At 37.0% G+C, this 14,235-nt stretch overlaps 1 protein-coding gene and 1 long non-coding RNA gene across 2 annotated transcripts in view; one reads left to right on the forward strand and one right to left on the reverse strand.

Annotated features, from left to right (window-relative positions):
• LOC134674707 (uncharacterized) overlaps positions 1–14,235 on the reverse strand; it is a 444,870-nt gene that overhangs the window by 394,058 nt on the left and 36,577 nt on the right. The window lies entirely within an intron of this gene.
• The window catches only part of LOC134674704 (calcium/calmodulin-dependent protein kinase kinase 2), a 221,984-nt gene that overhangs the window by 182,585 nt on the left and 25,164 nt on the right, over positions 1–14,235 (forward strand). The window contains exon 3 of the mRNA XM_063532829.1: positions 7,218–7,292. Coding sequence (XP_063388899.1) covers positions 7,218–7,292 — 75 coding nt within the window. The remainder of the gene's footprint in view (positions 1–7,217; positions 7,293–14,235) is intronic.

The raw sequence follows: 14,235 nt of genomic DNA on the forward strand, positions 1-14,235 counted from the left end.
GCACAATGCTGAAAGTAAAAACATTAATAACACTATCTCGTACTGTTGAATAACTTTTTTCTGCCGGGTGATACATAAAAAAAAAATATATTTAGAAAAGTGAGATTAAATTCTCTATTTTAAAACTAGTGTGGTCTCTGTACGCGAAAATTCATAAAGCGGGTCAAAAACGCCCAATGACCTTTAAATGAATGTTATTAAATATTTATCATCCAAAATCATCATTTAAAAGTCAATTCTACCAGCAAACATAAGAAACAACTCAAAATTTGCATTTGATTACTTTGTCTCACATGTGAATTACTGATAGCAAAGTGCAACTTTGCTATCCGTTTTTGAAGTGCAAAGTAAGCCTTTCCGAGCTGGTGTGGTGAAAAGAAATTGATCCAATGTTTCTTGTAAAATTACAATAGTGTGATGACGGACGAGAGGTATGGAAGAAAAAACATGCTGCACCGACCCCAAATGAATGGGATCCTATTGCAACTGACTGTACTTAGGTACTAAGTATTATTTCATATTTTTTAATTTATAAATCCTATAGGTAGTGCTTCACGCAGGTACCTATGGCATAAAAATGATAAATATATCTTTGGCGGCCACCCACGTAATTTACAAGATTTAAAGGTATCGAAACAAGCTCATTAAAAATATAATCATAGATGAATAAGTAAGTGTAGAGTAATCACTCCATATATCAGTTTCTTTACTTATACCTAACCAAGGTATTAAATAATTAGCTTAGCCTACTATTTCTCTATGATATAATGTAATATGTCTGAGTCTCACCGGAGTTCATAGATAGATATTTATTTTGCGCCAGGACTCGTGTTTCATTTGCTAGTAATTGCCCTGAAAGGCTATCAATTTACTAAGTTGGAAATCTATCTATATATATAAATGCAAGTGTCCTGACTGACTGACTGACTGACTGATTCATCAACGCAGAGCCGAAACTACAAAAGCCAGAAACTTGAAATTTGCACACCAGATTGCATTTATAAAGTGTACAAGAGATAAGAAGCGATTTTGAGAAATTCAACCCCTAAGGGGGTTAAAAAGGGGATGAAAGTTTGTATGGGGTTAAAGTTTTCTTTTAAGCTAGGAATTTGAAACTTCGTAAAAAGATATATTATTAAAATACAAGAAAACTAATTACAGCGTTTTTGAAAATTCATCCCCTAAGGTGGTGAAAAAGGGGTTGAAAATTTATATGGAAATCAACATTTTTTTCGAGTGGTGGACTTGAATCTTTGTATTTAGGGATATTATTAGAAGACAGGAAAAGTAATTTCAGCGTTTTGTAAAATTCATCCCCTAACAGGGTTGAAAAGGGGTCGAAAATTTTAATCCATTACAAATGCTTTGAAACTTCTTAGAAATGCATAATAGCCGATTACAAAAAAAAGTTATTGCAACGTTTTTGGAAATTCAACCCCTAAGGGGGTTAAAAAGGGGATGAAAGTTCGACTTCGGGTGCAAATTTTATTTTAAGCTAGGAACTTGAAACTTTGGCAAAAAGCATCAAATTCAAATACAAGAAAACTAATTTCAGTGTTTTAGAAAATTCATCCCCCAAGGTGGTGAAAAAGGGGTTGAAAGTTTGTATGGATACCAAATATTTTTTCGAGCACAGGACTTGAATCTTTGTATTTAGAGATATTATTAGAATACAATAAAAGTAATTTCAGCGTTTTGTAAAATTCAATCCGTAACAGGGTTAAAAAGGGGATGAAAGTTTGTATGGAGTTAAAGTTTTCTTTTGAGCTAGGAATTTGAAACTTCTTTAAAAGATATATTATTAAAAGACAAGAAAACTAATTTCAGCGTTTTTGAAAATTCATCCCCTAAAATGGTGAAAAAGGGGTTGAAAATTTGTATGGATATCAAACATTTTTTCGAGTGTGGGACTTGAATCTTTGTATTTAGGGATATTATTAGAAGACAGGAAAAGTAATTTCAGCGTTTTGTAAAATTCATCCCCTAACAGGGTTAAAAAGGGGTTGAAAGTTTGAATCCATTACAAATAGTTTTGAAACTTCTTAGAAAGGCATAATAGCCGATTACAAAAAAAAGTAATTGCAAGGTTTTTGGAATTTCAACCCCTAAGGGGGTTAAAAAGGGGATGAAAGTTCGTCTGCGGGTGCAAATTTTATTTTAAGCAAGGAACTTGAAACTTTGTATAAACGTTTTAAACTAAAATACTAGAAAACTAATTTCAGCGTTTTTGAAAATTCATCCCCTAATGTGGTGAAAAAGGGGTTGAAAGTTTGTATGGATATCAAACATTTTTTCTAGCGCGGGACTTGAATCTTTCTATTTGGGGATACTATTAGAAGACAATAAAAGTAGTTTCAGCGTTTTGTAAAATTCATCCCCTAACAGGGTTAAAATGGGTTTCAAAGTTTGAATCCATTACAAACGCTTTGAAAATTCTTAGAAAGGCATAAAAGTTGATTACAAAAAAAGTAATTGCAACGTTCTTGGAAATTCAACCCCTAAGGGGGTTAAAAAGGGGATGAAAGTTCGTCTTCAGGTGCAAATTTTATTTGAAGCTAAGAATTTGAAACTTTGTAAAAAGGTATTAAATTAAAATACAAGAAAACTAATTTCAGCGCTTTTGAAAATTCATCCCCTGTCGTGGTGAAAACGGGATTGAAAGTTTGTATGGATATCATACATTTTTTCGAGCGCGGGATTTGAATCTTTGTATTTGGGAATATTATTAGAAGACAATAAAAGTGATTTCAGCGATTTGTAAAATTCATACCCTAACAGGGTTAAAATGGTCAAAGTTTGAATCCATTACAAATGCTTTGAAACTTCTTAGAAAGACATAAGTAATAGCCGATTACAAAAAAAAGTAATTGCAACGTTTTTGGAAATTCAACCCCTAAGGGGGTTAAAAAGGGGATGAAAGTTCGTCTTGGGGTGTAAATATAATTTTAAGCTAGGAACTTGAACTTTTTACAAAAAAAAAGGTATTAAATTAAAAAACATGAGAATTAATTCAAGCATTTTTGAAAATCATCCCCCAGGTTGGTGAGAAAGGGGTTGAAAGTTTGTATGGAGATCAGATATTTTGTGAGTGCGGAACTTGAATCTTTGTATAAGGGCATAGGTACCTATTATGAGAATACAAGAAAAGTAATTTCAGCAACCAACATCAAAATCCACTTGACTTAAAACTTCAGTTATTAATTTCGTTTAGTTGTACCACTGTATATACGTAATTATGTTGTATGTAAATAAATGATTTACTTTAAACTTCATACAACTTGCTAAAAAAGAAAAGTAGGTACTTAATTTCAACATTGCTTGGATATGAAAATTATAGGTACTAAAGATGTAAAATGTTGAAGATAAGATTCCACGCGGACGAAGTCGCGGGCAACAGCTAGTATATCATATTTCCAATCACGTATAGTCGCCATCAGATATATCGGAGCGGCCAAGGTGTTCACAATATCTGAACACGAACTGTAACGCCTTGACAATAGAGGCGTGTTCAGATATTTGTGAGCACCCTGGCCGCTCCGATATATCTGATGGCGACTGTACGTAACTACAGCGTGTTGCTAAGGGAGTAAGTGGAGCCATAGAGAAATATAGAAAGAATAGAGTGCTCACTCCATACATCAGTTTTGGTACCAAAACGACTATTATTTTCACAGTCGACATCTAGCATCGAGTAGCGGAATTATCAGTACCGCTACTTGATACTAGAATTCTCTAGTGTCTCGACTCACGAAAATAGTATTGAACAACAATTTACAACTAATATTAAAACCAGAAAGAGTTGAAAATAGAGTTGCGGTTAATCCGGTTATAATATTAGCTGGAAATTATTGAGCTTTTAGACTTTCCGGTCGTTGCAACATCTATTGTCAAGCAGTGCCATATGCAGTACTGCTAAAGGATGTCTCACGTTTGACCGGGCCGTGTCCGGGCCGGAGCTTCCGGCGCTCACTTTTCTATGACATGACAGGTGATCACGTTATGCTTTTCATAGAAAACGATGCCCCGGAAGCTCCGGCCCGGACACGGCCCGGTGTGACGTGAGTTATCCTTAATTCCGCTACTCGATGCTAGATGTCAACTGCGAAAATAATAGTCGTTTTGCTACCAAAACTGATGTATGCAGTGAGCACTCTATGTTTTTTTTTCTCTGTGGTGTAGTCGAGAGAAGTCCCTAATATTATCAACAAGACATCGAATACGGTATACATATTTACAGATTCTGTTATCTAAAAATAAGTTTTAGCTGTTCTTAAAATATTGAAGCCTTTTCCTTATTTATTTTTACACCAAGCCGCGACCCTGTTATAGACAATATATTTTTTAATATCGCAAAGTATAAGAAAACACGCGGCTGACAGATATGAACGAGTGAGCCGTCGGTACTCTGCCATCCATCTTACGGAGCTTACAAAAAGTTCACACTGAGACCAATTAGTGATAGAGACTGCCAATACAAATTAATTTTTAAAATTCACGTTCGAAAGTATATATTTTACATTTAATGGCTTTACATATAGAACCATCACTTTCTGTTAAGCTCTTACAGAATGTAGATACTTTTGACACGTTGTTTAATCCGCTACTTTTGATGCTGACCACCACTCGCATCTCACTTTGATATCGGTCATCTGCACTGTACAGTCACCTGCAATAATATATTACACAACGAAGGCCGCAAAAATATCTGACACGATCTTATTTGTAGAGCCATAAGAGCGTGTCACATATTTTTGCGGCCTTCGTTGTGTAATATATTATTGCAGGTTACTGTACACCAAGCACCAAGGACCAAGCACCAAGGTTGCACCAAGGTGCAAGACGTCGGATACGTCATTGCCAAACTCAAGTGGAGCTGGGCGGGACATGTTGCCAGGCAGAGTGATGGCAGGTGGGCCAAAATGGGCCAAAGTGGGCTTACAGACGAAAGGAGTGCCTGGCGTCCGTTAGCTCGTTGGGTGGTAGACTGCGGGTCACTTCTGGATGAGATTGGCTCGGGACCGGGATAAGTGACGTACTCGAAGAAAGGCATACGCTCAGCAGTGGGCGATAAAATGCTGATATGATGATGATGATCTGCACTATGCTAAATATTATAATAATTTATATGAAAATATGTACACGAGTGACACTACGACTAATAACATTTTTTTAAAGTCTTACCGCTATCCGTGTTATTACATTAATAACAATATTTAAAGTCTTACCGCTATCAGTGTTATTACATTAATAACAATATTTAAAGTCTTACCGCTATCAGTGTTATTACATTAATAACAATATTTAAAGTCTTACCGCTATCAGTGTTATTACATTAATAACAATATTTAAAGTCTTACCGCTATCAGTGTTATTACATTAATAACAATATTTTTATTGACAATAAAAGTTTAACAGGCACGTTACAGTGAACCCCGCACTAGGCATGGCCTGGCCGCGTAGCCAAGATGCCGATCGCTTACGCTCCGTAGCGATCGAAACGCAACTGTCACTGTCGCACTAATATGGAAGAGTGATAGAGAGACACAAAGCGTTTCGTTGTCGAAGCGATAGCGATTGTAACCTTGGCTAGGCCGGCTGTATCGCGTCATGATCATCGCGAGTTATCAGTGATAAAAAAATATAATTATACTAAACATAAGAATAGGAATTAGGAAAGTAAGAGGACAGTGAACGTCTGTGTTTGTAAGCTTGTAGTGAGAAGGGAGTGAAGAGTGTGTGAATGAAATCTAAGAATGTAATGAATGTAAAAGTTTGTTAGATTTAAGTGTGTCCGAGCGTTATGAAAAGCTGAAAGTGAACTCGAAGAGGAATGAAGAAGTAATCCTATGAGTACCGTGGAGTTAGGAGTCACATGAAGAATAGGAAGGATTCAGAATTTCTTCTGATTCCTCGTAGTTCCAAGACTTTAGCAGGTTTAGCATACGAATTTTTGCCTCATTTACGTTACAGTGCCTAAGGCCTGAGGTACATTTGTAAGTTTTACTTACGTAAGTAGAGACACGGCTATACTACAGTATGAGAGATGAATATCGTTATCTCATTCTAACAAATAGCTTTGTCCCTACTTACGTAAGTAAAACTTACAAGTGTAACTCAGGCCTAATGTCAACAAATTTAAAACAACAGATTATACAGATTTTCAAAGTTCGAATGGTAGATTTTCAGTAATAATGAAAATGTTATCTAGGAAGGACTGGCGATAGGCCTTGGTCTAGTTCGTCTGCAATCGAGGAAGTACATAGATTCTTTGCAACCAATAAGGAACACAAGTAGATTCTATATTGCCAGTCTCTCTTTCTCTAGTTGTCTCTGGTCCGACTGATAAATTGCAAAATCTATCGATTTGAAGCGATGACACGATCATGTGCATCTGCTGCATACTGGGGAGAAACTTAGACGTATAATATTTTAAACTTTCGCGTTTTGAATACATATTAACTCACATTATAGACGGGTCTAACGCGAATTATATTCAATTACCTTGATTTACCGACGTTTCGACACAGGTTTCACTGGTCGTGGTCGCGGCTGACTGATGTCCCAGCAAAATGTCAAAACAGAGACTTGTGCATCTACCCGACGAAAAGTGTATGGAAAAGCGACCACGACCAGTGAAACCTGTGTCGAAACGTCGGTAAATCAAGGTAATTGAATATAATTCGCGTTAGACCCGTCTATAATGTGAGTTAATATGTAACTTAGACGTAGCATGATAATGGTAACTTTTTAGTTTTCCATTTCAATCATAGTTTGTGACAAGAAAGATTACTCTAGCTAAATTTCAATAAAATCTAATGCTATGACACGAGTAGCAGTCGCGTGGTCGTCAGTTTCCTTTGGCCTACAACACTGTTTTTAGGGTTCCGTGTCCAAAGGGTAAAAACGGGACCCTATTACTAAGACTCCACTGGCCGTTAGTCTGTCTGCCACCAGGATGTATGACATGAACCGTGATAGCTAGACAGTTGAAATTATCACAAATGATGAGAACAAATACTAAAAAATTAATTTGTACGGAACCCTTGGAGTCCTCAGACTCGCCCGACTTGCACTTGGCCGGTTTTTTTATTACATGCCATTCATGCCCATAATTAGACCACGCCAATATCAAAAACGATATATCTAGGAGCCAAAATATACAGCAACTCCAGAAATTTGTATAAACTTTAAATTAATTTAAATTCCGCTTGTTTCAGACATTCGGCGTTGGATGTCGGCGTCGGCGGCGACGCACGGGACTCTAAACTATGGCAGAACGCAGACGAAAACAGGTAACAATTAGAACACTAGGTAGTTTAGTCTACGCCCTGTAGCCCCGGCGTAAGAATACGGCTACGGTATCCCCTGCCTGTCGTAAAAGGCGACTAAAAGGGGTTCTCGGGGTCGGAGACGGTCGCTGCTAGGGACTGCGACTGAAAAAAAAGGGGACTCACAAAGGGGCATAGCGCTAGGACGGCACTGGCCCATAAAGGATATTTATTGCGAGTTCTATAGCTGGACCCAGCTGCTGGCTAACCACAGCTTAGGGACAGTTGAAACAATAAAGTCATATGTTTCTCGTTCTTTTAGGGTTCCGTACCCAAAGGGTTAAAACGGGACCCTATTACTGCCGTCCTAGTCTAAAAGGCAGTTTTTCGACAAAAGCTAGTTTCGAGATAATCGCAAAAAACCAACCCAAACATCTTTCTTGAATTTCTACGAAACGGTAAAACTTTTTCCATTTTTTCTTTTTGTATGTGGTAGGTATATATATGTTCTTATTTTAGGTATTTATAGTATGTTTCTAAACAGCTCAGTTTTTTTTATTTTATAAAAAACACTTTAAATTAGTATTAAGCTTAAAAATGAGTAGGTCGTACTAGTCAAGAAGGCGGTAAACATGCGTTATGCGGCGTTCTAACTTAGTTCCGAAGTAGAAACTAGGTAAAAACGCCGTATATGTCACATGCTGCCTTTTTGCTTAGTACCAATGAATAATTCGCACTTGAGATCCTAAGTTAAAAGACCCTATAACAGCTATTCGGCCTTTTTGGTTAGTATACTAGGAAAAATTATGAATTTGACCAGATTTTCGACTAGCGTGCTAGTGTAAAAAAACGTATACCAACAAAAACACCGAATATACGGTTTTATAGATTAGTATTTATGGAAGAAATGGGAATAAAAAACAGTCACGTAGTTTAAATGTTTATTTATATACGAACAAAAAACGCCATACTAGTAGGCTATTATTAAAAAAACGAGATCCAGCAATTACTTTTTGGATTATAATCTCAATTACTATACAAAATTAACATATAAATTGGGTTATTCCCACTAGTTACGATCAAGTTGTTACCAGTGGTAACTAATGGGAGTAGTTACCACTACAATCTTGTTAGGGTTCAATAAAGACTCTATATTTATAGTATTCTACTTATACTGTTTTTATTACTATTGAACTGTAACAAAATGTTGATGGTAACTACTAGGAATAAAATCCAACCTTTTATCAGTGGTAACTACTGGGAATCAAATCTCATTAGTTACCACTGGTAACAACTTGATGGTAATTAGTGGGAAAAACCCGATCTATGTGTTAATTTTGTATGGTAATTAAGATTATAATCCAAAAAGTAATCGCTGGATCTTGTTTTTTTAATAATAGCCTGGTAGTTAGTGTTTTGTGTTCATATAATAAACAAACATTTAAACTGTACTGTAAAAAAATGTTGGTGGTAACTACTAGGAAAAAATCCCACCTTTTACCAGTGGTAACTACTGGAAAAAGAAGTTCCTAGTAGTTACCACAAAATTGAGTTGGTGGTAGCTACTGGGAAGAAAAATGGGATATAAATTCCCAGTAGTTACCACTGGTAACAACTTGGCGGTAGATACCTAACTAGTGGGAATAGCCCCATAATACCTATGTAACAAATTTTTAGTGTACGGCCTTTCTGATTTTATTTGTATAATAGACTAGATTTACTCGACTCTACTAATGACATTACATATACTTCTAATGAGCATGAGCAACGAAACTTAACAGAGTCCGCAGTAAGCTCAGCCGAATTTTTACTTCCCATAAAAACGGAAATTCGTACTCATTTTAAAACAACGTGTTGGATTGTACTAAATTGCACATACAATGACATGAGGTATATCTATGCCAGTACCTAATTAGTTTATATTCCAACAAAACTAATGAAATAGAGGAAAAATAAGTTTTGTATGAAAAACTTATTTTCGCTGTATTTTTTTCCATGGTATCTGAAGCTACGCATTAATTACATCTATGCCTGTAATATACCTTATCCTTTACTTAGTACAAAGTTTTAGAGCAATCTAGCTAATCGTTTTAAAATGAGAGCGTAACTACAGTTGTATGGAGAACCCAGCTTGCTGCTGACTTAAATCTTAGCAAACATTTATCTTTGTAGGTGACCAGTTTTTGCATACACGTAACTCAAAAAATACATAATGTTTTACCGAATTCGTGGCATCTCTAATATTTATTTTAGTTTGTTATCAATAGGCATGGAATTTCATCGCACGGTAATACGTTAGCAAATTATTTAGTCTACATTAGCAATAAAATTAATACGAGTGTATTAATTCCTGCACATACTCTGTCATTTATTTAATCCTAAAACGCCTTTTAGCGGTTGTAATTAAAAATTAGATTCACAATAAAATTATTTTTCTATTAGATTACAAACTCATAGCTTTGACTAGTTTAACATACAACTATTATCTAATACACAAACATATCAACCTATTTTAAGATACATATTGTTTTTTTTATAAAACGTAATAGATAGTACTGTAATATATAAATACTATGATAAATAAAACGTAATATAATTTGCAGTAATTAATTTACGATATTTCTTATCGAAATCTATTGGTGCGATATGAACTAGATAAAACCTACTTAAGTATTTCATTTAAGCAAAATATTATATATATATATATATATATATAAGATATATATATATATGTGTATATAATATTATCTTTAATTCTCAGTTGGTTTTCGGATGGAACCAGGTTCCATACAAAGATGGCCATGGTCCTTTGTCCTGGTTATCTAAGGTCGTTTCTCAAAAAGTTGGCACCGCCACCTGTAAATAGGTTTATGTTAGAACTTTTTTTTCGTTATGTACTATTTTTATATATAAAAAATTAATACATATTTAGAGAGACTTTTTACACAGAGGCCTAATACTTTGAAAAAGATTTAATAAATATTGATTACAAAAAAAAATATTGTAACTACGTTTATCCGTTAACCTGCCGTGTCCCAACGCGAGGGACTGATGTTCCGAGCTATGAAAACCACACAAAATATTAACTTAATTTAACGGCATTACCGTATTTTATTAACATATATCCTTAACTTTTAAAGTATTATTATCGCATAACAATATTATACTTATATTTTAAGTTATTCGGCTTCAAAGTTTGTCCAAGGCAATTCTTAACAGTCACCTGGCGCGTCACGTTCACGACGATTGTATAACCCCCACCGCACCTTTCCCGTCTCACTCCGCACAAGCTGAAGCCGTCACTCATCAGCTATCACCTGGTAGGACGAAGACGTGGTTATTGTGCTTCGCAAATAAAACACAAACGACAAAGTATCCGAAATTGGAGTTTGTAATGGGTAAGTACTCTTTATCCTGGAGTCGATATCTTGCTAATTATGTAACCTATCGCATTACTATCAAGATATGTAACGTAAACAATAGTTTAGTTTTATATGCCTAAGTATGGAGTTCATCAAGCTAATACATTTTGTGTATTCGCGATATAACTGCCATTTTCCCCATCACCTGCATATCGTCCACCTGCCTAAAACTGCCAGGTGGATGAGATTTTGCGGCAGGTTAATGTCACTGATACCACAACTAATACTCGTAGCTATATAATTATATAGCGGTTATATCGCTTTTGTGTGTTAATTTAGGAATAAAAACTATCCTGTCTGTTAAAGCTGCATATTATTGAAATTTTTATACTTTTGTCTTAAGTCTCGTTAACCTGTCCAAAAAAGTCAGGTGAATGATGCAATGGCAGGTGAACGAAGCGTCATTCACCTGCCATATGACAGGTGATCGATAATTATTTTAAATCCACGTTACATATACTCAAACTAGATTTGTGACGTCCAACGGGAAAAGGTACCTTATGAGGGTTTTTAGTTTTAGACATATATTAAAATGTTTTGTAAAAAGTATAAGTATATGCAGATTAGTCCCGTTCTTGTCAAAACCCAGTTCTGATGATGGGATCTATGAAGAATCGAGGGAACTCCTCAAATCTTAAAGGCATACATATAGTGATTTTTTTGTTTTTATTTACAAATCAAGCATATACATTCACAAAAGTGACATTGGATGAAGTGGAACTGCTGATGAAGATCAGAACGTAACTCTTCAACGACGCATAGTTCACGTTTGGCGATTTGTCCTCTTCGTTATGTTTGTTAAGCAAGATAAGTTTATAAGCTGCATTTTCGTCAATCTCGAGTTCTGATGATGGGATCCATGAGGAATCGAGGGAACTCCTCAAATCTTAAAGGCATGCGTATAGTGACTTTTGGATTTTCATCAGAAAATCAAGCATTTTCATTAAAAACAGTCGCATTTGATGAAGTGGAACTGCTGATGATGATTAGAACAGAGCTCTTCAACGATGCATAGTACACGTTTGGCGATTTAGATTTTGACTTGGATTGGGACTGGGGCTGGGACCCGGACCCAGACTCGGGCCCGGACTCGGACCCGGACTGTGACTCGGACCCGGACCTAGACTCAAACCCGGAGTCGGACCTGGACCTGGATCCCGGCTCTTATCTGAACCTGAACCCGGACCTAACCTGACCTGACCTTGTACCAAACCTGAGTTCCACTAGGTACTGCGAGGGTTCAACATCAGCTCTATCTTCGGTACTGCGCTCCCAAGTGCTCATCAAGACGTGTCGAATGACCAAAACAGCATGTGTCTATGTTGCATCAAACCTGAGTTCCAGTAGGTACTGCGAGAGTTCAGCATCAGCTCTATCTTGGGTACTGCTTTCCCAAGTGCTCATCAAGACTTGTCGAATGACCAAAACAGCGTGTGTCTATGTTGCACCAAACCTGAGTTCCACTAGGTACTGCGAGGGTTCAGCATCAGCTCTATCTTAGTAACCACTTTTCCAAGTGTTCATCAAGACGTGTTGGATGACCAAAACAGCGTGTGTCTATGTTGCACCAAACCTGAGTTCTACTAGGTACTGCGAGGGTTCATCATCAGCTCTATCTTGGGTACTGCTTTCCCAAGTGCTCATCAAGACGTGTCGAATGACCAAAACAGCATGTGTCTATGTTGCATCAAACCTGAGTTCCAGTAGGTACTGCGAGGGTTCATCATCAGCTCTATCTTGGGTACTGCTTTCCCAAGTCCTCATCAGGACGTGTCGAATGACCAAAACAGCGTGTGTCTATGTTGAACCAAACCTGAGTTCCACTAGGTACTGCGAGGGTTCAGCATCAGCTCTATCTTAGTAACCACTTTTCCAAGTGTTCATCAAGACGTGTTGGATGACCAAACCAGCGTGTGTCTATATTGCACCAAACCTGAGTTCCACTAGGAGCTGCGAGGGTTCAGCATCAGCTCTATCTTGGGTACTGCTCTCCCAAGTCCTCATCAAGACGTGTCGAATGACCAAAACAGCGTGTGTCTATGTTGCACCAAACCTGAGTTCCACTAGGTACTGCGAGGGTTCAGCATCAGCTCTATCTTGGGTACTGCCCTCCCAAGTCCTCATCAAGACGTGTCGAATGACCAAAACAGCGTGTGTCTATGTTGCACCAAACCTGAGTTCCACTAGGTACTGCGAGGGTTCAGCATCAGCTCTATCTTGGGTACCACTTTTCCAAGTGCTCATCAAGACGTGTTGGATGACCAAAACAGCGTGTGTCTATGTTGCACCAAACCTGAGTTCCACTAGGTGCTGCGAGGGTTCAGCATCAGCTCTATCTTGGGTACTGCCCTCCCAAGTCCTCATCAAGACATGTCGATTGACCAAAACAGCGTGTGTCTATGTTGCATCAAACCTGAGTTCCACTAGGTACTGCCAGGGTGAATAGACAGCAAGATTGAATGTTTACTTATTCTCAAAAACTTGTTGTTAAATTGGGAATCGAATCGAAGGTGAGGTGGATCAGAATCCAAAATTTTAATCATCGTGGTGGACAATAAGGTCCCTTTTTATAGAAGATGACACATTTTTCGATTATTTTTAGAGTCATTGAAAATTATGTGGTGGACAGGTGGATGACACTCATTACAGGTGAATGATGACAAGAAACCAGGTTAACGGCAACGGACACAGGTTAATGACGCCTCTCGATAACCTGTCAATATTTTCATTGGAATTTGTACTTATTTCTCGATAACCTGCTTCTACTATCGATAACCTGGAGACAAAATATCTTTCACCTGCCCTTGATATCATTCACCTGAATTTCAAACGCGTATATCTTCTAAACTAATTGAAGGAATTGCTTCCCTTCCACATTTTCTAATAGTTTAAGTTGCCTTTTAACGATTCCAATAAAAAAAAATGCGAAAATGCAAAATTTTTGAAAAACATCAATTTTAACCTGGCGGTGCCAACTTTTTGAGAAACGACCCTAAATACTTAGGCGGAAAATGTTATACTGCCCGTAAGAATTCTCATTAAATTTCCCTTTAAAACATTTTTCAATAAGATTTAAACTCTTCATAATGTCAAATACCTACTTGGCTTATAAGGAATTAAACCCGATACGATTAGCTGTAATATCAATTTGATTTTATTTAAATAAAAGCAGTCAAACCGTCCAATGAATAAATAAAACTTAAACAACGTTTGCTGTAGAAAAGTACGTATGAACAATTTTACCATCACAAACTACGCTAGAAAGACGTATTTGCTGTCGAGCGGAAGTATTTGCGAGGCATTTTTAAATTATATACCTTGATAAAAATGATAATACTCGAAGGTACTAATTGTAAAAACTACATATTATTGATAACATATGATGGTAATGCAATAATTAAGTATTTTTTAACCTTGGCGTTCGGTCAATATTTCACGCGCAAAAAGCCACCTCCGCTCTCATTCCGGCAGCCACAAGCCTGCGCTTGCGGCTGACGGCTTTTACTTGGCGTAAAGGTGTCTTTCGGCGCGCGGGGAGCATGACG

The sequence above is a fragment of the Cydia fagiglandana genome, chromosome 20 (genome assembly GCF_963556715.1).
Source record: "Cydia fagiglandana chromosome 20, ilCydFagi1.1, whole genome shotgun sequence".
NCBI classification, from domain to species: Eukaryota; Metazoa; Arthropoda; class Insecta; order Lepidoptera; family Tortricidae; genus Cydia; species Cydia fagiglandana.